The sequence below is a fragment of the Aptenodytes patagonicus genome, chromosome 3 (genome assembly GCF_965638725.1).
Source record: "Aptenodytes patagonicus chromosome 3, bAptPat1.pri.cur, whole genome shotgun sequence".
NCBI classification, from domain to species: domain Eukaryota; kingdom Metazoa; phylum Chordata; class Aves; order Sphenisciformes; family Spheniscidae; genus Aptenodytes; species Aptenodytes patagonicus.
Genome location: NC_134951.1, coordinates 105,567,626 through 105,591,803, shown reverse-complemented (window position 1 = coordinate 105,591,803; position 24,178 = coordinate 105,567,626). Strand labels below are relative to the sequence as shown.

The 24,178-nt window shown below is 45.4% G+C and overlaps 1 protein-coding gene across 4 annotated transcripts in view; it reads left to right on the top strand.

The window, feature by feature from the left end:
* RD3 (RD3 regulator of GUCY2D) overlaps positions 1–24,178 on the top strand; it is a 56,088-nt gene that overhangs the window by 21,815 nt on the left and 10,095 nt on the right. For 2 of the 4 annotated variants that reach the window (XM_076334518.1, XM_076334516.1), the window contains one exon: positions 22,290–22,599. In XM_076334518.1, coding sequence (XP_076190633.1) covers positions 22,304–22,599 — 296 coding nt within the window. In that variant the 5' untranslated portion in view covers positions 22,290–22,303. Of the gene's footprint in view, positions 1–12,494; positions 12,624–12,994; positions 13,388–22,289; positions 22,600–24,178 lie in introns of those variants that run through there. The other 2 variants (XM_076334517.1, XM_076334519.1) reach the window with 2 other exon arrangements.

The following is a 24,178-nucleotide window of genomic DNA, read 5'->3' as shown; positions in this document are numbered from 1 at the left end:
CCCATGGGTGCCCACCTCCACCTTCCAGCTTTCTCTTGCTAGCGTACAATGAACATCAGTTCAACGCCAAGGATCAGGCCCCATGAGTCAGTGTGATTTTTTGGCCACTCTATGGCCCTTTTCAATCCATAGCAAAGCCTTTCAGTAGAGTTAATGAATTATTCTGCAGAGGCCAGGCAGTTTCTGGAACACTGGACTCAGACATCACAGAACTAATCCTCCTGTAGACCCGTCACTAAAAACACATCAGCGTTTCTCCCCTTCAGCTTCCTTGCATTTCAGCTACTCGTACAGGACCGGGTTCATTCTGGCTGAGCTGTGTTTCACAAATCATGGCAAGCCACTTCTCGCAGAGATGATAACCATTCTAATCTTCTATCATTATCTCCCAAAGCATCAGGAATGTGCTGGATAAATATTTGCAGCAAAAAGAGACCTCAGCTCCCTGTGACTGAGTTGGGTTAAAATCTGACCTTCTGCTTTGAGCTCATCTCCATTCTGAAGCTTGAGTGTATGACAGGCACAGATGACTTTGACCTGAGCAGGGCTGAAATGGGAGTAAAGAGAGGGTGAAGGCATCCCAAGCCAGATACTGCTCTGATGTACACGTAGGTTAGATCCCATGCTGGCGTGAACAGAGTGAAGTCAACACAACTGTGGTGGTATACCTTAAGCTGAATATCAAGTCCTTCAGGGTAAAAGTTACTGAACTACAGCCATCAGAAATGTACCTCATTGAATGGAAAAAACCCTGAGACATCAACTCACCAGGTCTGCTGTTTGATCTTCTAGAGTGGGACTCAGTCTCTCTCTCATGCACAAACACTCTTTTTCATGATAGAGTACTAACTGCTACTGCACTGTTTACTTTAGCCTACCTGCTCCTCCACAATCACTAGATCAGCAACAAGATGTTAAAAAGACCATTTCTCCACCTGCCCTAGCCCTTCGTGAAATGGAGCGGCTTCACAGCTGTGCAGAACCCATCATTCCTGTGAGGCGGATGGTCAGCATGGGCACCAGGGTCCAGCCCCAGAGCATCTCCACACACATTTCGTATGAGGATGTAGGGCTGAGTTCTGAGGAGGAGCCAGAGCCATCCGTACCTTAACTCAGTGCAGATCCCAAGGTCACTGTCGTCTGTCTCCACGTTACTGGGAGGCCTTTAGTGAGTCTTAGGTTATGAAAGACCAAGACAAAGGAACTGAGGAGCAGTGTCCCCCATATAGGTGTTGAAGAGGTTGGAGCCAGTGTTTCTATACATCAAGACTGTTACTTTGACGGCAATATATTCACAAGCACATCAGAAAACCAAGGCAAGGTAGGCAGTGCCACGGCTCATTTCTCTGGCTGAGCCATCCTGATAGATGCAGGGACCAGCTGGGAGCCTGGGCAGGGAGACGTGCTCACAGCCCCGGTCAGTGGAGGGAGGCCAGTGCCACAAGCTGTATGGTGTGCACATTCGGGGCAGTGAGGAAGACATACCACTTTGCAAGGAGGCAGGCTGCCAGCTGCTGGGCACCATAACCCAAGGAGACAATCTGCCACTGCTGAAACACAGCCCACTCCTCAGAGCCAGCATCCCCCATGTTCATGTGGCTCCTTCAGAGACCACCACCACCAGGACGGTCTGCTTTCTGGTATGAACTAACAGTGACTGGAGGGAAAGCTAAGATGGCAGTTGGACCCTCTGCTTTGAATGTTGTAGCTTGTTTGCCACTAAAATCTCACTCTAGAAGTTACATTTCTCCTCAGCATTACATCTGTGTGTGCATTTCCCTATTAAAAGCACTCAGACTGTCAAAGAAAGCCAGTCACTGCCTGCAGGAAGCTGTGCTGGACTCTGCTCACGATGAATGAAGACGATACGAGCTGTCAGGCATGGACAACATACTGTGCATTTATGTCCTCCTTGCTGACAGACGATTTCACTTTAGCAATGAGCAGCTGAAAGTGGAATGGGTTACTTGTTTTGCATTTTACTTTTTGTCAGTAATTTTCCAGGGGGATCTCTCTAGTTATGCTACCTGCTGGTAAAATGGGTCCTCAGAGACAGCAGCGCCTAGCCTTCCCTCTTCAAGAGAGTAGCCTGGTCATTCAGGTTTCTGTTTCATCTTTTGCTGGCATTTGAAGCTTGTCTGCATGAAAAAAATAAGACAGCATTGAATATTGTGGAATATATTGTTTGGGAGAATTGGGGAAAAGCAGTCTTACAGCAGAATACGAGTGTCCTTGCAGTAGCTGCTCTCAAATGAGACAGTCTCTTCCTCCTGGTAGGCCAGCTCTGAGCAGGCTACCATTTCACAGTAATATCAGTACTCAAGAAAGGGGGGCTTTCATTTTTAAACCATTCCTTTCCTGGTCAGCCATGAGTTGAGAAAGTAACTAACTGGTGTGAATTTAGTGCTGGCACCACTTGCAGACCGTCAGCCCTTGGTAAACAGAGCTGTGGCATCCACCTCCAAACAGGCAGAGCCATGGGAGAAGCTGTGCAGGTTCATGTGCCCACTGCCACGAAGGACCTCCACCCCCTCCGAGGTGCCGGGCCCCAGTGCGGGAGCACGGCTCAGTCTCCGTGCCCAGCTCCACAGGTGGCCTTTCTCTCCAGACCACAAGCACTGGAAATGGAGGGTGCAGAGAGCGACCCTCTCAGAGACTGGACCGGGAACAGTACCCACTGCTACACTTCAAACCTCTTTTTCCTCTGTAAGTCCGCAGAGAGGCCAAACGAGTACGGTGGGACAGAGATTGTCTTTGTTACAGAGAATTAATTGAAGGCAATGTTGAACAGAGATGATCAGTATTTTTTTGCTAACTTCCATGAGGGAATGGCTTGTCTTTCCTTGATATAAGGGGGTGGACAGCTTTTGCATATGAAAAGAACTTCTTGCTTCTACTTTTTCTCTCCAGACTGCCTCTGCTCTTGCTCACAGAGCTGCCTGATCACCCAGTCCTCAGCTTTTCAGCAGGTCCAGTCCCTTTATTTCAACAAATGATCCCACCTACTAAACTGGTATTTTCCACATTGGGCCTAAGGTACTGAGATGCCTCACATTCAGGGATTTCCTGGTAGGTAAGGGACACAGGGAGCTCAGTACCTCACAAAATCAGAGCCTGCATATTCTGAATTTTCTTTCTAAGACACTAATCATAGAAAAGAAACAGAATTCTCTGGTACAGTGGCTGTGATTTGCCTGGCTCATCTATGGGGAGGAAATCTTCAATAAAGTCCGCATTGGTTCCCATTTGTCCCTTCAAGTTCATGCAGATAATCCAGGATCAAATCTTCCTCTGAATTTGCAAACAAGTTATAGCTTCAGCTTAGGAGGACATGTGCCATGTACTTCAGAGGCTTTGTATATATATGTCTAAATGGGTGGCCTGGGAGTTACGTCTGGCCCTGACTGCCTTTGTCTCACAAAAAGGCAATGCTTTGGGAGACATATTTCTCTGCTTTTCTTGCAACGCTGTGCATTAATGCCTTTCCTCAAGCTAAGAATAGTCTTCATCTTGATGGCTGTTGAAACAGCATGGACCAAACCAGCAAATCTTAGTAATATGCAGGCCAAATCCTGCTCTTGGCTGCACAGACTTCTGTGCAACAATTTGAAAGTTAATGATGCACTAGGGACACTATGGTGTAGACGAAGTACCATAACAAAGAAATGCTGGTTGAAAAAACACTCTCGGAGCTTTCTCTGGTTCCTTTATCTCAGTGTAGGAGGTAATTTCAAATAAGGTCTCACAGGGATTTGCTCTGAGTCTGGCTCTACTGGATATTTTTATTAGTGTCCAGTGGGACTGACTGGAGAGTATATTTATATCATTTTGCAATGACCTTCTTACCAGAAAGGACTGAAAGCACCTGGAGTGAGGGCCTGAGTTAAAAATGATCTGGACTAACAGGGGAAATGGCCCAGAATGAAATTCAGTAATGACAAAGGTGAAATGATATATTTAGGAATGTACTATAGACCTATACAAGTGGCAAAAGTACTGCAAAAATAAGACCCAGAGGTCACAGCAGGTCACGAGATAAATACAAGTCACAGGTATTCTACTATAGCAGTTGTTCTCCCCATCTACTTGGTATAAGATGAGGACAAATCAGGTTAATTTGTGTGAAGGAGCACTTATGCTAGATATAAAGAAAAATGTTACTGTGAAACTTGTGAAGCACAGCTAGTAGCCAGGAGAGGCCACAGGATCCCTGCCATCGTGGGTTTAAGGCTTTCCCCTTTCCCACTCAGGCCAGCCGATGATCTGGAGCTGTGAAAGGGGGCACGCTGGGGAGGTGACACTGCTCACGCTGCTGCTGTGGGGCCCGGGAAGGCCACTGACACCTGCCACCGCTACTGGGAGGAGGCTTCGCCACCAGCGGTGGCCACCTTCAACACTCGGGCTTCCACAGCACAGGGATGGGTGAGTCAGCACCATTTTGCTGGTCCCTCCTTGCTGTTTCACTGCTAGGTTTGGGGCTGGTTCTGCCTTCATTTGGCAGCAAACCGAACCTTATCCTTAAATCCTTATTTGAGGGGATACACTTTCACCACACAAATAGTCCCTGAATGTCAGTGGGCAGCAAGAATAAGGCCTGGAGGGGTAGGATTTTTATTCTGCACAAATTCTGGGACAATTGCGCAAACTTGCTGAATTTCTCCATGTGGAAGAAGAGGTCATAAGAGGGCATTTCAGCCACCATGTGCCTGTAAGGTCCTACGTGGACTTTACAAAAAGAAAAGGGAAAGTGACAGTCTTGTTGCCATATGTTAAGAAGAGGCAAAAGAGCACTGACCAGGCTTTGAGAAAATAATTTAAGAGGATTGGATTTTGAAGCACTCATGTACACTTTGAACAGCTCCCTCTCTGCTAAAACCCAAGATTATTTCAGAAAGTTGCCAAGCAACACAGAGGCCATATATTGTAAAGACTATATAATGCAGACGCTTCTTAAAAAACGAAAACAGGATCTGAAGGACAGATCAGGAAAACCTTGCTTTTCTGAGCTTCTGTTGGGTTTCTTGTTCCTCTGCTCCTTCCACACACAGGACCCCCTCCCCTGCCCCCCATATTCCTTCCTTGCTTCATTTTCTGTATTGGGAAGAAGGAAAAAACAACGTGGTCAAAGAGACAACAAAAAACTATAAGAAGAGGCAAAACTAAGTGTGACAGCATTGCAGTAAATAAGGAAACACCAGTTAAGTTAGACATCAGCAATGCAGTTTGTATTTGAGCATTTCCAAATAGATCTTGATAAACACAGCCCAGCTCTGCACCATTTACATATCCCCTTTGCCAAAAGGAGCAAAGGTAGTTGCTGTAATGCTCGCAGGAGAGGAAATGGGGAAAAAGAGATGGATTTAATGGTACACTTTTTGTCATATTTTACTATTTTTGGTTCTACTCTCTGAGGGAGCCGGTGAACAAAAGGCTTTAAAGCAGCTGCCTGGCGCTACTATATAAATGCTGGGGAAATGCATACCTTATATGTGCAGGGACCTATGCATAGTCCCCACTGTGCTGCTCCTTCATTTGTTCTCTGCAGACTAAGCCTTAGGAGCCCCTTCGTCTACATTCTGCACCACACTCACTGTTTCCCTGTGTCACTGCAAATGCCAAGTAATAATTGGGATACTCTCTTCTCTTTTGAAAATCTAGATGTTTTAAACTGTTTTTCATAAACAGGTTGTGGGAAAAGTTGTTAGCCTCTGAAATGCAGTTAGTCTTCGGACAAATAGACTTTAAATGGTGCGTTGCTGTCTAGCAACTATAGTATAAACAGCCCTCCATTTGTCTCCCATGGGTAATCACTGATTTCTCGGGGATTAAAGCTTAAGTAACACTCCAATCTAGGTGCATGCACCAGACCACAGCGTATTACAGCAGATTACTCCTCCTAGTATACAGCTTGCTTAACCATTTAGAATCACAACAGAAAACCGATGGATGCAATGATAAGAAAATGAGCACTAGCTTGTCAAATAATTAATATTTTGAGTTATGATGTAGAACATTTTACTGGTAGGCTCAAAAGGATTTCTGTCATACAGAAGGGTGGGGTGGCAGATAAGCATCAAATTAGAAGATCTCATCTAGGCTGAGCCTGAGTTATTTCAAATATGTCTTGATAGCTGCTGCCCAACAGCCTTTGCATGTTCTCTTGCATTTGCTGCCTCATGCGACAGGTATGGAGTTTTACCTTCCAGGGGTGTGCAGGACCATGCCATAGTGAGATACTACAACTCAATTGTGGGCACAGAGGCTCAGGACTGGTTGAACTGACTATACGTGTTGTGAATACAATTTACTAGATGCATCTGCTTCCATAGATCACCGTCTGCTTAAGAGACTGAAAACATGTGCTATTGCTAAATCACTGCATTTAACACCTTCCCCAGTGAAGCTCCCCTGCGGCAGGTACTGTCTTCGGTTGCTGATAGTCTCAGTGTAATGCTGGGTAAGGGATGAACGGGGTGGCCTGGGGCTGGCCGTAAGGAAAGAGCAATTGTTAGGTTGAATTTAAATGAAATTTAAAAAAAAAAAAAAAAATCACAGGCTCTAGATTTAGAATAAATCTCAGCATTTTGTGGGATTAGAGTTTCAAATGTTGACCTCCCACGCTGAAAGAAATACAGGTCTGTGGGTGGGTAATGCTACATATCTTACGGAAAACGGGCGTTTAACTGAAGGAATTATGTTCAAGACATTTATCTTAAGATTTACCTTAAGAATTCACATTTTAAAGAGAACAAGTTTGATATGATCTGAAAAACCAAACTCACGCTGGGGTTCCCCAGTTCCCCACCCTCCTCTTGCGATCCTACTTCAATGGCTTGTTCATGACCCGCAAGCAGCGACTAAAATCTCCCCTCGCCCCTGCAACACTCGGGCTCTCCAGGCTTTAAATACGCAGTCAGGAGGCAGCAGAGGCAACACACTCACAGCCTGTCCAAAACCTGGTGTGCAGGAATGGGTAAATTGTTGTGACTGCCCCCCACTTTTCCCAGCCCAGCTGAGCCGGAGTGGCTCTTGCAGCTTCTGCAGCAGCAGACCCCTCCGTCTACAGGCTCAAGTGGAGAAAATATGGGGAAAGCAGGGAGCAGCCTCCCTGAAGGGAAAGACCTCCCCAGGGCTGAGCCGGTATGAAGGTTGCAGTATGCCAGCTTTTGTTTCCAGCTGTGCCAAAAGGCATTTGCTGCTTATGGCCAGTGTTTGAGTGCTCGGCAGGTTGGTGGAGCAGTGCAAGGGGCACCTCAAATGCTGGGTTGAAACCTGCTTAGATACCAGTGCTTTCCACATGCTGTGTGGGTGACCCGGGAAAGAATCCATGGATATAAATGATATCCCAGGGAATGTGGGCTTAATTCAAATGCCCACAGGGTGCTCTCCTCTCAAACACCACCATTTCAGAAACCTTTATTCTTAAGCAGTTGTTGGCAATGGGAAAGGAGTGATCCTACTTCCCTAACTGTGGGATGTAGGCTTTAAGGTCTTAGGATGCAGTGACAGGGAGATTTTGTACCCTGCATCTTTTCTTAAGTGTTTAAAAGAAGCATCTGTTAGACCCACCAAGGATACAGGCATCCTCCAGAGCTCCGTCTGCCTCGGAGAAGGGAGAGTTGGCACAACTTTCCTTGGGAGGCACTACACAAACAGTGTGATCTCACCAGGACTTCTTTGAGTTTTCAGTTCTCCCCTCCAGAGGATCTTCTCACTGTTGTGTCCTCCAGTCTCAAATCCCCAAAGCAGTTTCATAAGTATCCTTGTCTTCTTTCTTCCTACTGATCTCTCCTGGAGAGGATGTATCTTATAAAGTTAATATTTCTTGCACAATACATCCCATAAAGTTTCAGTGATATAATTAAGTTATATGCTGTAGGGAGCAACAATTAGATTCCCTATATGCTCTGTGTTTGTATTAAAAGAAACCACAGCATTATCATCCTTCCCCCCCCCCCCCCCCCCTTTTTTTTTTTCCTGAATTCCCTTCCAGGTCAGCTCAAATCCCTCCATTGATTTAAGTAGACTCTGGAACAAACTCAAACAGAGTACGGACAAAGTCTTAGTCCTGTTGAATTTAATGGCAAAATACCTGTTGTACCGAATGGATCCAAAAGAGAACAAACAATTCAAAGCCCACTGGGACTAATGAAACTCTGTCAATTACTGTCAGTTAGATCCACATCAAACAGTGTAAGATAAAATAACTTGTATTTGGGTAACACAGAGGAAAAAAAACCTGCAAATATGGTGTGAAAGCAGTTATGTCTCTAGTACTAGAGGATTTTTCATCACATAATGAAAATCAATGCTTAAAAAATTATTACCCCTGTAAAGGTGACATTACGGACTGTGTCAAGTTTTGAGATGTGGTCATAAAAGCCAACAACCTTGATAATGTCCTTTGGAGATTATTGTTTGTTAATAGTGTACATTAGGAATCAAGCAATCATAGAGAGTGCAATTAAGTGCATAATCACAGATATTTTTGACATCTGTCTACTTTTAGGCTCCATGGCATTTTTTTGCATCTCGCCCCCCGCAGCCTAGTGTCTTCAATTAATTTATCATGACCATCTGTGTTGTAATTTTTGCTGCTCAGCTTGCCTTTCTACATCTGTTTTTTGGCTGAATATTTCATGACATGTCATCATTTTCACTCATAGCGCTAAAAATACGGAACTCTCATTTGCTCAGTTAAGTTGCTTGGTTAAGATAATCAGCAATTAAACAGACCACTACACTTGCGTTAAATGACTCCTTATAATGGCGAACAGCAAGGCAAGAAGGAAGCAACAACATTTTTAAAACTGCGTATCAGGTTTTCTGGTGCTGCTTACCTCTGATGCGCAGAGGTAAAACCATCAGTGGTTCTGCCAGCTACTATGGTGCGTGCTCTGAATCCCCAGCTTACAGGATATTTCAGAGAGAAGGGGATATGTCATGGCTGGAAGGTTATTTGGTTATTGTGCCCTGGATAGTCTCCATGAGTATAAGTGTTTTGGAGGGCCATAGCTAACTACACTCACTGCATCAGGGTTAAGGATGCTCTGAAGTACACAAGGATCAGCGTACATCCAGCCTCTCTTCACCGATTACAGTATATCAGAAGGAATAAGCAGCTAAAGCTGACTGCACTGAGTGGGCAATGCATGCAGCAAAGAAGAAACATTTGTAGGTTTTCACTTCCTAGTGCCATTGAGGTTAGGGGTATAGTGCTCCTAGTAGGTAACTCATTCCACCTCCCTACAGTGAAGCAAACATTTCCTATTGCTTTCCTAGAGTCCTTTGAAATGTTTAGCTTGGGGGCTCATCCACAATAAATACTTGGCCATGATACAAATCTTTTATCTGAAGTTACCGCTTCTGCCTAATTGTCTTTCCTTGAATTTCTCCTTTACTCTAGTTAATACTAATTTTAAGCAATCTTTTTCCACTCCTGGCATTGTAGCACCCCGTGATTCTGTTTTCTGTGGCTTCAGGATCTCTAGGTTTTAGTAAACCATAGCAACTGTCATCTTCTCCTAAAAGGAAGGAGAGCAAAAAACTAACGTGAGTCTACTCAGATACAGTAACAGGCCTCTCACTCAGGAGCTTGTGTAAAGTAACAGGAGAAAGGCTGTTCACTTTAGCAAGAGCTATCCTTGCAATAACATTGTGGTATGTTTATCCAAGACAAAAGTCCTTGATGAAGTACATCCCTCTCTGCAATAGTCCTATCTAACAGCTTTTCCTGAGAAAGACCTGTATACTGTGCTCTTCATCCAGCTGTGCCCTGGAACACAATATCCAAGTGTCTACCTTTTACTGACCCAGGGTACTATGTTCTGAGTTGATTTTTTTAACCTTCTGGATCCGTTGTCCCTGATGGCATACCTCTTGGGTGAGGTCACACCTCACAGCAGCTGAGGTATCAAATCCAAGCATTTAAGCCTTGCTGGGCACAGCCCCGTGCCCACGACCCAGCAATAGCATGTGGAGGGAGAAAGGGGCAGCCCCACAGTGAGGGGGGAGAAAGAGAGATTCGCTAGAAAAGACATGGTAAGATTGCCAGTTTTTCTCAAGTGAGCCTCAGGCACGAAAAGGCTGGGGACTGCTGCTAAAGACTGAATGAACTTTCTCTTTTTTGCTCATAGTGCACTTCTGCGTGGGTGGGCTGACTGGATTTGAAGTAAACAGCAGGAAGATGATCTTCCCAGTGAATGAAAAACTGCTTTGCTGAGGGAAAACAAGCACTACAAAAATATGACAAATAGCTCTCAAAGTGGTGCTTTTCTAAGCAAGGTTTTAAGCCTATGAAAAAGACAACGTTCCCTCTGTGAGCCCCATTATACTCATTGACACACTTCACCAACTTAGCCAAAAAACAGCAGGCCCAATGTAACCCACCACATTATATTTGATTTTTGTCAGTGATTAAGTGAGATTATTTGCTTGTGGTTGGACCCATGCAGAAGATAGTGGCAGCGTGATTGCTACCAACTGAAGAAGTCCATCTTCAGTGCCAGTGTCAGAGGTCTATGACTTTGAGACTGAAATATGAAGGCACTGCAGCTCACATCACAGGGGCTGCAGCTGCGGTGTTAGTAATGTGCTTAGGTGAGTCAGGGCAGCATCTGATAAATCATGAAAAATAGCAATCCCAAATGGACAGCACTACAAATTACAATATGGTGAAACTTGATTGTCATGGCGTGTCCTAGAAAATGTACTGCTGAATAAAGCTTTACTCCATCTATGTTACCAGAGTGCTGCTACTAAGCAACTCATTATTTGAGTGCTGACTGATCAGGTAAGTCATATCAGTACCACAATATAAGAATCCTTGGTTTCAACTGCTAAATAAGGTATAGGAGAGATGAATGATTTTTCCATTGTAAGGCTTATATATCTGCAAAGAAATGCTCCTGAAGATATTCCACGGTCATCAGTGTGTCTGATTCATGGCAGGAATTTCCCAGGAATTCACTGCATTGAAAATATAACAACTCATTTACCTGGTTTTGTATTGGTAAGTATTTTCAAGATGGGGTTTGTTCTGCATTAGTCAGAGTTGATGACTTTTGAAGTAAGTTTTAGTGGATGAAAATATAAAGGTCTTTAGCCATGTAATTGTAAACTTTTACATGTAAACTTTTAATTAAAACTCAACAATCCCATGTTGAGCAGAGCATATCCAGAATGTTATAAACCTCTGCAAACTGGGTAGTATGCTGGGCTGGAGTTGAAGCTCAGGACAGACACATAATCCTCCACAAATAATTAGAGCAGAAAATGCTTCTAATCTCTTTGTTAGTCTGGTTGTGTTGTTTGATCTAATAATAAACTAGACATTAAAAAAACCCTCCTCATACATTTTAATTTAGATGGCACCGGGCATCTTTTAACCTGTAATTTTTTAGCTGGTCTGTTTTGATTTATGCACATACTGTACAGACATACATGGTCTGAAACGCCGCTGTCCTCTGACTGTGTAAGTACAGCATAAATACCAAGTTGTCAGAATTTGGGCCCTAATTTATGAAAGCTTTTCAGCAGCGACTTGATTGACTTTACACACACGCTTAGGTTTCACATGTCCTTGAGTGGTGTCACCAGTCTGTGTGCTTTCCTCAACCAAGGCTGTAGCTCTGTGACCCTGTGGCACAGCTCGACTCCCCTTGAATTTGGTGGGGGTTTGACCAATGACACTGGGGATGTTTCTGTGCATTTTTGCACTGCGGGAAGAGGCAGGGTGAGGAGCCGTGGGCTCGCAGAGGTTACTCCTGCCGCACGTGGCTGGAACAACAAGCGCAGCCCCCACCCCTGACACGAGGTGCGGGGGCCTGCTCCCTCACTGCCCGTGACCGTGTGTAATCACCTGTCTCTCAGGCAGTCTCCAGTCCAGTTTTCATTCCTTTTTATCTCACTGACCCCTTACTAAATACAACTCTCCTCGCTGACCTCTTACTAAATACAATCACCACTCAGGATTTCCAAAATGCACACACATCCCTCGCAGCTCCCAGTGCCTGGACCCCTTCTTCTAATGTGCTTATTTCCCAGATGAAGCGCTACCCTCTGACACAGCCTGTCCTTCACCTTCCCAACAGCACAGCTCTCCCTCCTCCTCCTCCCCGTCCTCTCGCCTCCCCCATGCCCTTCCAGCTCCCATGCCGACCCCTCGTCCTTCTTCATCCCTCCAAACCTAGTGAAACCTGTGTGACTTCTGTGACTGAAGCCCCTTGGACAGCTGTAGCTATTACTGAAGGCCCTGGCGATAAATAAATTAAATAGATCCATTTACTGTGCCGTTATTTATCAGTGCAAATTTAATCTATGGCGGTAAGTCCCTGCGGGGGGTCGACACCGCCCCGGGGCCCGGGACTGGGGCCGGGGCCGGGGCCGGGGGGCCGCCCCGGCGGAGCGCACCGCCTCTGGGCCAAATCGGTTTAGCGTAGTCGCTATGGCAACAGCGGCTGCCGGCGGGGAAGCGGCGGGCGCGCCTCCGCCCGCCTGAAGCCGGCGGCAGCGGGCGGCCAGCGGCGGCTCCACTCAAGTTCGGCGAAGGGGCGGTGTTGAAGGCGGCGCTGCCCCGGCCGCTCGCCTCAGCGTCGGCGGCGGGACGGGAGCGGGTGGCAACGGTAAGGAGGAGGGGACACTGCCGGCGGCGGGCGGGGTGCTGTGACCGTGGGGCGCTCGGCGGGACGGGGGTGGTGCCAAGCGGAGGGGACCGCTGTGTTTCCCGACCCTTTCTGCGAAAAGTCCGGGGTTGGGGTTTCCCAGTTTCTGCCTTTGCCGCCGGTGTAGTTATCGCTGCCCGGCCCGAGAGGCTCCTGTGAGGGAGCGGCGGCCGCGTGCTGCCCGCCCTCCGCCGGGGCAGCGCCGTTAGAGCCAACGGCTGCCCGCGGCGCCAACGGCCGCCCGCGGCCCCGAGCCGTGAGGCGCGGAGCTGGGGTGGGCGACGACTGGGAGATGGAGGCGCGGGGCGAAGGCAGTGAAACAGCGTCCCTGCTTTAATGACTTTAGAAAGTCCGAATTCTGTGAATTACGTTCATTTCTTCAAAGTATCAGCTCAGCTGCAGATTAGAAAACCACACGAAGTTCTCGGGTTTTGGAGGGATTTTTAAACAGGTACCGAAGTCTGCCTAAGTCGAGAGGTGTCAGCTTTTTGATGGGTAGCTGTATCTTGTAGAGGTACTGGACCAAGCCCTAATAGCTCAAAAGCACTGCTGTAAGCCCAGCTGTTATCCCTCGTCAGCAGGGCTAATCCGTACCCCAACGTGGGCTTAAGTTTGCTATGCCAGTTTAGAGGGCTTGACCTCAAGCCACGTCCTCTCTCTGGTACCCTCTTCGCTCACTCTGGGTCCATCTGTCTGCACGAGCAGCAGGAGCGCTACTGCCAAAGGTGAGGTGGAATGGGTGGGCAGGGAAGGGGGCCGGGGTGCTCCGACAGCGTTCCCAGGCTGGGCTCAGACACGGCACCGCGGGGCTGCCTGCGTGGATTAGCACTGGGTGACTGGTTATGTAAAGAACAGGCAGTTGGGGAGGAAAGCATGGTTTATGCTTGTGCCACTCTTGCTTAAGATCTCTCAGATTAGACACCTGCCCTACTAAGTGTCTTCAGTGTGGAAGTCCAATGTGTAGTAACCCCAGCGTGGTACCATTAAGGTCAGTCAGATAGCTTTGGAGTTACAGCAGTGTAACTGAGAACAGACTACACTGTACATGTCTTAATGCTAACACGTTAATTAAAATCTGTCTCAAGACAGCACTTTTCACTGCTTGTATGGCTGCTCTCTGTGGATGGGCTGTTGGTGGGTCATACAGCTATTGCAGAAGAGAAGCATGAGCTTTCCCAGAGCTCTGCCAGTTGCTCCCTATGCTGTATGTGGTCTCTACAAAGAGAGGCTTAAGTTTTCATACTGTAAACTTAGCATTCTTCTTTTGGGTGCTAATTTTAAAACAATGTGTATTTTTAAGTAATCCCTGTCACAAGGACCGAACTTTAACACCGGTCTTAGTATTCTCCAGTACAGGGAAAACTCCCACGTAGGTTAATAGTTCTGCAGTGAATTGAGACAGAGAGAGACTTTGGGGATCTCCAGTAAATATTCTTTCTGACAGATACTGTAACCAAGGTTCAGTACTGAATAGAAATGTACAGGTGTCTGTTAAAATGCATTCTCACCTTGTGATGCAATGAGTTACTCCTGCTTTCACAGCAGAATCAGTCCTCAATCTGGATGGAGAATGCACACTTCACCCACCCATTTTCACAGCACTTAGTCTGGTCTACACCACAATATATGAATAAAAAAAACAAACTTCAGTGGACCTTATAACAGGTGAAATATGCTTTTGGGTCTGAGTTTCAAACTCTTACTTTATATAATTCTATAGATATAAGTATCTGCAGTGAATGACAGTATTAGAAACTCCAGTTTGTGACATTACTGCCCCTTTAATAACATTGTGTAGTTACAATGACAGCAGAATAGAGAAAGATGAGCTGGGGATCTCTCCAAGTTTTAATTTTGAAAGCCTTTTGTGTCGGAGCCTTCCATCAGATGCTATTGCTGCTTTATTGCAGCAATACTTTTTTGTGGTTTGAGTAGTTTTAGTAACAAGAAAGCTATGTGTCTGTGTTACCTTCTGAACTCTCATTTACATGAATGAATGAATGGTGAAGAATACTTTAGGTCCCTCTGTCCTGACTGGAAACCTGACTTCGTAGTCTGCAGAGATCAAAGTAAGATACAGAATTGAAGGTGTGTTTGACCTACCACAGCAAAATAGCCGTATCTGAGTAAAATATAGGAGTTTTAATAACAAGTTAGGCAAACAGAGCAAATCAGTGTGTTTTAACTTCCTGCCTTCAGTAGGTTTAGGTAACAGTCCAGTATAAGTTGTACATGATAGAGTGTTTTTATGGTTACTATTAGAAAATATTGTTTAAAGCATGAGTGGGGAATTTGGCATGAAAATAGTCCTGTTTCTCAGCAGATGGAACTCAATTGCTCTGATAAGTAGACAAACTGTAAAATGCTACTCTGCTTCATAAGCAGATTTGAGTAACACCCACCCTTTCGCTTCTGCAGATAACACAAAGATTATCTTCTGTAGAGAGTCCCAGCCATTAGTAGAGCTCTAGGCTGTTGGGCCCTTCCTTCACTTTTTCTTTAAGATCTGTAGACTGGATTTTCATCTGGAGTTAACCAACACAGCTCTTTTATTTATTTCAGTGAGGCAAATCTCTTTTATATTAGTGCAGCTCTATTGAAGATCATGAAGCTGTACCAGTTAGATCAGCTACCTTTTCTCCTCATGTTTTGACTAGTGATTGAAAAATACCTTTCTCATTCATGCCTGAGCTTGGAGCCCAGTTCATGCTGAATTCTTGTTTCTTTACCCCTCTTGCAATCAAAGTACAGATATAAAACGCACCAGATGATAGATAGACTTGTTTTCTAGAAGATTAAATCTCTAAGAATGTATTACAAACTACACAAATGCTGGGGAGATGAGAGCAGTATTTTTTGTGTGTTCTCAATTTTAAAGAGTTTCATTACAGAAAATCTTTTGAGGGCTACTAGCTGTAGAAAATATGACGTACTCATGTATACCGTAACCATTGTGGTATTTTCAGAAGGCCACTCAAGCTTCCTTTGGTAGAAATGGTACCACTTTTGTTTCTCTTTTGTCTTGCAGCACCTTGTGATATGCTCTGACTGTCCTTCTGTTATGCTACCTAGCAGTGATTTTTACAGTCGTGCACATTCACAAATGGCTTAAGTGACTTATAACTCTCTGTGGCAATTACACTAGACAAAGAGCCACCCTATGTCTATAATGCTGAGAATGCAAAGTCTGCTGGAGAAAAACTAATGCAGAAATTAGACTGTATGCCGAACGGCAGCATGGTTCTCACACATTTTTGAGAGCGCTTGTCATTCAGAAGCAGTCTCTGGCAGCAGCAGGAGCTGTCAGCCTGCAGCAGGCTGGTCAGACCATGAGCACTGCCCTGCCAGGGGCAGACAGGCATTACCTGGCATGCAAGGGCCTGCTGGGTGCCACAGTGCCTTGTCACTGTTAGCTCACTCTTAGACACTGCTGTGAGGCTCTTTTTGCTGTCCTTAAACACCTGCAGCCATGAAGACTTGACAATAAATAATGCTTCATTTAAAGTGTTGGCTTGATCCCCTATACTTCTGTTATTCAAAACTCCTTGCTACTTGTAACAGGGTCATGTCCCTGGATATATTTTAACCACTGTGAAAGTTTTTTGTCCAGAAATAGCTTGTGTCCAGAAATAGCTTGTGTCCATCACAAGAGAATCGGTATGCTCATAAAGGGAAACACAGGTTCTCTGCTTGGTCTACAAGCAGACCCCTGAGTGTCCCCAAGAGTTCTCTCTCTTTATTCTGCAGGTCGGAATGAGGAATGCTGCTGTATTAATATCATGATATTTGCATCGCTTTTAAGTTTCTTGATTGAAAAGCTCTATCTACTGCTTTTTCAGCATTAATTGCCTGGTAGCAACTTTGGGAGACAAGTGTCTGAAGTTATAATGATTTCCATGGCAAGTAGCTGTAAACACCACAGCTTTCCATGTCACTAAACAAGAAGGGAGATTCCAGACAGATAGGAAGTAGAGTTTTTTGGGCCCTGGTAGGGTAAAAGTCTCTGTGTGGAGAGGATAATGGTAAGTAACTCCGCAGAAAAGCGTTGGAGAACAGAGAACAGGGATTCTTTTACAAAGCTATGGTGGACTATATAAACAAAATTGAGAAGGTGTTGGCAGCAGTTTCTTAACTAGAACTTGCTAAGATTCTTTGTTTGGAACAAAATTAAAATATCTTTATCACAGGAGAAATAGAATTTGGGGTTCATCTATGATGCTGTCACTACTTATGCTACTTCATGCAGGTACAGCTAACAGCATAGCCATGACCACAAATTCTGCCTGAGAAGCTGGTTAAATGTTGCATCAGTTAGCACATACAGACTTCAGAGATGGATGTAGCCAAACCAGCTTTAATCTACCTATGAGTTGCAGTCCAGGGAGATACTTAGATGCGCTTTGCTATCTGAAGGACACTGGACTTTTCTGGATAATGTAATCCAAACTTTACTAAAGAAACAAATAAATAAATACAAAAGTTAATATGCTCTGCAGTTTCACATCATCTGTTTTCCCCATGACTGCATGTCTTTTTAAAAGTACAATTATGAGCACAATTTGGGGATGGAGCTTGTCCCATTTCTTTTAGAAATAATTTTCCTTGTTTACTACCCTCTGATCTGGCATGTGTGGAAAAAGGTTGAGTGGGTATCTTGCATGAACAAATTCTGTCTGACTGTAGTAGTGAGGAACTACCACCCACAAGAAGGGAGGGAAGGCATTTCCCAGCTCCTCAGCCCAGTTTGTCAGTATGGTTTGCCTGGATGACAGTGGATTTCCTGGGACTCTGTCTATAGCCAGCTGAGTGACAGCATTTCTATTGATGTCACTGGACGTTGGATTAGGCTCGTACTCATCCAGCCCCTTAAGACTTTTCTCCTTCTGCTCTGACACAACTACCATACCCCTAGGACTAGTGAGAGTCACTAAGGATTGTCAGTAGTACTCCTGGACTGACAGACTGTGAAGGCAAAGGCAAACCACAGGAGACTTGCCAAACTGAGGACATACCTTTATAGAGAGTCCAGCTGTATTATCTTCCCCCCCCCGCCCCAAATGCACATTTCCCACCCTCTGCCTACTCCTTTCCTGTCCTGGAGAGTGTTGGAAGCTGGGAATCAGGAAAAGGATCAATGTAAAGGGAAATTTTTATTCTCAGAAGTTCATCTTCTACAAGGCAAACAGGTCCTGCTGATTGACTCGTGGTTTAACCAGAAAGCAGCCCTGCTGTAACAAGTCTTAGCAAGTGGTGATCTAGCCTGCGAGAGCCTGAAGGAGATTGATGTCTGTTGGGTTACATGAACAGCCTCCAGTTGGCCAAAGAACAGCCAGAGAGCAAGCTACAGAAACATATTGCCTTTGTTAGTAAAAGAGCTAGGAAAGGCTGAAATCCTGTTTTAGGAAGGTGAAAAAACAAGTAAGGCATGTGGACTTGTGTGATATTTCTGACGATTCTTTGGTGCATTCTCTGGAGCAAGAAGAGGAAATCACATGGGGAAATATGGGAGAAGGTAAAAAAGTGGAAGATGAGGTGAAATTGTACAGAACATGCCATGAGAAGAGAATGGAGAAAGCTGTAAAGTACGTGAGGAGAAAAATGCAGGAATTGCTGAGAATGTGGAGAACAAAAATAAGATTTGGAGAGAGGCAAAAAGCTTCCTTAGAACTAAAGCTAACAGGAAACTTTTACATGAAAAAGTCTCAGAGACTTACTAACAATCACTAAAAATTGAAGAAACCCCTCAGAGGCTGTGTGAGAGAGAGAAAGCGAGGTATTCCAGACTTTAACATAGCTAAGGTAAATGTATGCTTAAAACTCCATGAGGCGGTTGGTCAGACTTGCAGTCAACAGTGTGAGGGGAAGGTTTGTCTTTTAGACAAAGGTCTAGAGTCAATGAGGCAAAAGCCTTGAAACCCAGATCTGTTTCTGGAGTGGAACTTACATAAACCACTCTGAAATTTTGCTTGAATAACACCAGGGTAGTTCATCAACTGGATTACATCAGCTCCCAGGATAGCCTCTTACAAGGAATCAGAAAATGTACTAATTGTACAACATAACTGCCCCATTCAGATGGGGCAGTGTCTCTTTGTTTTAATAATTTTAATGTGAATGCTTGCAAAGTGTAAATTTGTCCTTTTCCCCAACAAGAAGGTAAGGCTGAAACTTTTGTCTTCCTTTACTTGCCCACATCCTGCCAACAGTCCTTTGAGTCTTTCCTAATAGGAAAGCTATTTTGAGTCATTTAATGATTAGCCTGCATGTGAACTTTAAATTAAAAACAGCAGCTACAATTAATGGAGCCCACAGTATCTTCTGCAGGCTGCAAAGACCAGTAGTGGGAAGAGTGGTGGCTTGTCAAGCCTGCTAAATAAAGATGGCCAGTTTCCAGCTCTCAAAAGGAGGAGATGATGGATGAGGGATGGGTCAGGAAACAATATCTCATACAAACAAGACTCCCTTAGGAACAGCCAGCACAAGCTGCCAGTGTGCATGAAATGCTTGGATAGGATTTTCCTTCATTTGAGAACAGGCCGTTTAAACTGCAGATGACATGTTTTCCTTACTTTACTCTTCTCATGTGGAAGCAGATTTTTCAAATAATGTATGGGAGACAAGTGGAAGTCCCATTCAGAATCAGTGGTATCCATGTTCCCATATCAAAAGCAAATCTGCCTGTTACCAGTGCTTTTATGAAAGCTCGGGGGACAGGGCAAAGCTCAGGTTCAGCAGGCTTTGCTCAGACAAGGTATCCAAAATATTCTTCTAACTGATTGTCCTCTGCAATACTAGTGCTAGGTAAAATGGTTCTCCTCATGCAGAACTACTTGCTTTGAGGGAGACCTGTGAGATAAAAACATAAAAGCAGTAAGAACACCATGAAAGCCAGGGCAGGTCAAATGAGAGCCCAGGTCTCCTTGCTGTCTTTCCCCTTCTTGCTCCTCTTCTAATGAAACAGCTGGTGAGCTAGGAAGAGCTGGAAGGACATTCCTCAACTTTACCGTTATACTGCTTTATACTGATTTACCCCTAAGGCCACCGAAGTCAGCAGAGTTAAACCAACGTCATAGAGAGACCAGGTCATAGCCAGAATAAAAGCAAAGTAAGCTAACCCTTTGCTGGTAAAATACAGAAGGGCATGCTCGTCTTCATCAGATGAAGGTGCAAATGGAAATAATGATACCTTAATTGGTCAGATACCTGTAAAAGCTTATGAAAAATTGCTATTGTCACATAAGCTGAAAATAAAATGGGAGACTTTTAAATCTTTTACAACAGCCTGTGGTCTGTTCTGCTACTCACTTCTGCTTGCAGAGGGCTCACCTATGTGATATGTAAGGGATGATAAGACCAAGGAAAGGGTCTTAAGGATCTTCATCCTTAATAATGTGTAATGGTGAGTGGAGGCCACCATGTAGCAAGATCCAGGTACATGTTAGGATGGTGGGATTACGGAATTGAAGCTGTCAGCACATCAATTCCAGCCTGAGTTCATTCAAGTGTCTTGAGCAAGTAAGTCAGTGGCAGGCAGCCAGAGCGCTGTGTGGTGATTTGAGAGCTATTAGCTGGAGTCACCCTGTCGATGAAAGCAAATGAAAGGACCTGCTGCTCCTCCTCCTCCAGACTGCAGAAATGAGATAGGAGCAGGATTACTTCCAGAAGCTGCTGACTATGGCTGCTGTCATAAGGATAATCATAGCTGATACTCCAGGGCGAAAACGGTCACTACAGCGATCCCTCATGTATAAGATAAGCACTGTAAACTAGCAAAGGTGTTAATGTTTATACAGTCTCAGAAGAGTACCTGCGGTCTTACACACCTAGGTAGCTAGATCTGTGTCTTGTGGAAGTTTTCAGCCCTTTTCTGTCTTCCTTCTGAAGAAACTGGTATTGCTTGCTGGGAGAGGTAGGATACAGGACTTGAGAAACCAGTCCTTTGACGCAGTTTGGCAAACTTCCTGATTCTAGAAAAGCCTAAGCATTAGACCCTGAAATTGTTTCAAACCTGGGACACTCTACAGACTATGCAGGTTTTTGGAGCATTTTCCTTTAATGGTGTGACATATTTACATAATTGAACATATGAACATTTTTGAAAGAGAACAAGGCTATATTATGGCAAGTGATAAAGGCATGAAAGCAACTGAAGCACCCTGCTCACCTGGTGCAGACAGTGACAGTTTTCCAGGCACTGAAGGCAGAATCTTGTTGACCATTGCTCTTCGAGGGAGTCTGGGAGCTCGTGGCTCTCAGCTCTAGTGGGAGTACTGGGTAGTTATGAGCTTCTGGTGATTTGCACTGTCACTAAAGGCTCTAGGCTCCAATATGGCAGCTTAAATCAAAAGCGTATTTTTCTCCCTTTTACGTCTGTCTTCATGTCTGTGTCTCAGTAGTGAGGATTTGCTCAGGCCCTGCAGAATCGAGCTCTTTAATCCATTTCCCTCATGTTAACTTTTGATGCCATGTCCTGACTGGGCTGCTGCCAGGAGTAGCCTTTTGGTAATCCCAGCTGCAACCATTATTTGTGCCACCCCTTCTCCCTGGGGGCTAATGGAGGGGAACAACAAGGCACGTAACTGCTGTGTGAAGAAACAGATGCTGTTTTGCTCCTGTTCAGGTCCCTAGTGCCTGCTTTGGACTCCATTGTGTTTAAATACAAATACAATAGCTAATAACTTTGTTCCATGCATTGTCCTCTTGAAGTGACTACATGAAGGGATTGGCTGGGTGGGGAGGTAATTCCATCTTTTGCTGAGCTGATTGGTGCAGTTTGTTCTGCCTTCTAAGTGCTGGGTAACTCCCCAGCAGCAGAAACCTCTCACTTAGAGGTAATAACAGTTTAAACCTTGGTATGCTGTCACTTCCTCAGCCCAGCCTCAGTTCCCTTGGTGCTGGTGGTAGCACTAAGGTGTGCTCTTCCAGCATAGCTGATAGTTTGACTTCAGCTTGTAGAAGGTGGTGTAGCCTCTCCTGCATGCAGTAACACTTTTGCTAAATAATGGTTAAAGCTCTGCCTGGCCTTCTAGTTAATGCAACTGTTGCTCCTGCCAGTACTAGCTAAGTACAGACAAGCTCTACCACTTACGTTACAGCAGCGGCCAATGTACCTAGGTCACCTATCCTGCCCTCCTCTCTGAGGATTCCCTGCTTGCTAGAATGTGGCTCCCAGGAATAGTTTGACTCCATGTGTTGAGTTTTTGTATGTAGGGTGCTGCAAGGTCATGCCTTCCCACGAGGGTTCAGAGAGGCAAGCCCTAGCCCCAGCTCTTCCGTGTGGACAGGAGAATGCTTCCCCAGCCTAACCTGGAGGGAGCAAGGTATCCTTATAACTTGACTTTAGATGTAAGAACTGTGACTGTCATTTTAATTACGTGGTGACTGGAAGTTCAAGGGAAACGGTGCCTCTTCACACTTTGTCTCGCCCTCTGCACAAGTTGGCTGCTATGGGTGAGATTTCTCAAGGTGCTCAGCACCAACTAGTTCTAAGTGGCTAATCCAGTAGCACTTTTAGGTGAACAACAGACTCAAGGGGTGTGCAGGGGAGAATGTTCTCAGCTGAGGTGTGCTGATGATGACACTGTTCTTTTTCTCTCCCTCCCTACCCTCAACCCACTCCCAATGAAGACACACAGAGCACTATGTCACTGGCATCCTGGTTCAGGTGGAATGAGCCCCCAAACCGCATTTCCCAGAGGAACCCCACAGAAATGGTGGTTGAGACGCTAATGATGGAGCTGAGCTGGCAGACCAAGCAGGCAGAGAAGCAGCAGCGAGAGCGGGAGAATGAGTATCGCAAGATCAAGACTGGGGTGGACTACGGCTGGCTGGTCAGCTATCCAAAGCAGAGCTATGATATCAGCCCAGGAGAACGGCTGCAGCTGGAGGATATGTGTACCAAAATACATCCTTCCTACTGTGGGCCTGTCATACTCAGGTACAGTAAAAGATCTGATAGTACAGACCTTTCCTTTCCCCCTCTCTATGATATATGAGGAAGGAACGAGAGTTGTTAGGACCAACAGAACAAAAACTTGGCATCCTGTATTATAAGTCATGTTGGGACAGTGTCTTTGTAGAAGAAGGGAAACCTAATGTTTTAAGTCAGTTTAACATGGTATCATTTCCTCCAAAAAGTTACTAAATGCCATTTGCCTCTGAGACTGGCTTGAGTACTTTATGCTCCTGAGCAGCCAGAGAAGCTTTATCTTGCCTGATGAACAGTTACCATTTCAGTATTGTGATGGCTTTTGCTTCAGTCTTTAGAATCTTAGAATAATTGAGGTTTAAAGGGATCTCTGGAGGTATGTGCTTCAACCTCCTACTCGGAGTAGGGCCAACTTCAAAGTTAGATCAGGTTGCTCGGGGCCTTGTCCTGTCCATTGTTGAATATCTCCGAGGGTGGAGATTGCACAGCCTCTGAACAACCTGCTTTGGTGTTTATCCACTCCCATCGGAGCCTTCCTTCTTTGATTTAAGCTGTCCAGCAGGTCTATTGAGGCACTTGTCCCCAGTGTCTAGTCTAGTCAAAAGGTGCTATTCTGTTTTTCAGCCTGTGAGCCAGGTATTCCCAGAGAAAGGAGGGATTGCATGCTTCTCCCTCCCCTGCCCTCCTTCCACCCTTGACGTGGAGTAGGATGCAGGTGGGGTTAGGTGGTGCTTCTGCCTTCTGCAGCGTAGATGTAGACACAGCCTCTTGGACTTGCTGTTGAGCCTTTCAAGTGCTAGGCATAGGATTGCTGCTTGCCAGCTGAGTAACCTTCTGTGAGAATGCCTTCAGAAATAGATCTAAGTCTGCTGTAGCATCCAAACTGGAAGGGAGGGAGGCGACTCTTCCTCGGGGGGGGCTCTTCTAAGTTAAACCCCCTCACTTAGCACAGTGCAAGTGAGGAGTAGTGACTCTGAAGTCCACCTTAGCCAAAGCAAAGTTGTGAAATGGGCGTTTATAATCCACTTCCCCTGTTCCAACATGTTCTTCAGTTGGGATTGGAAAGAAGACAGTCCTGGCAGGCCATATACAATGGGGTGCTGAGCACCCTGCAGTCCCTCACTGCATATGCTGGCACCTGTTTTCCCTTGAATAAATGAATCTACAGCTCCTCAACTACAACCTTTAGAGGGCTGGAAATAGCTGGTCCTCTGTCTTACAGTGGGGGTAGCCAGGAAAGGATGCCAAAGCTACCTCTTTAGCTCCCATCTTGTCTGGGGCTGAACCTTGGAAGCAAGCTGGCACAGGGCTTTGGCTTTTGCAAAGGTTGCCATGGTGGCAGAATCAGAGATTTGGGATCATTCAGTGTCCGAGTTCTCTCCAGTGAAAGTTTGCTGGGAACAGCACCTGCCTTGTATTTGTATAGCTCTGAGCTATGCTGTAAACAAGCCACTACAAACCCCTTGGGGTTCAGAGTTATTTTCACCATCCCCAGGGCCACTGAGCCAGGCCTGTCTGGCACAGATTATTTCCATGAGAGCAGGCTTCAGTTGCTGGAGTTTGGAGGCCCCAAGGTTCATCATCTCCT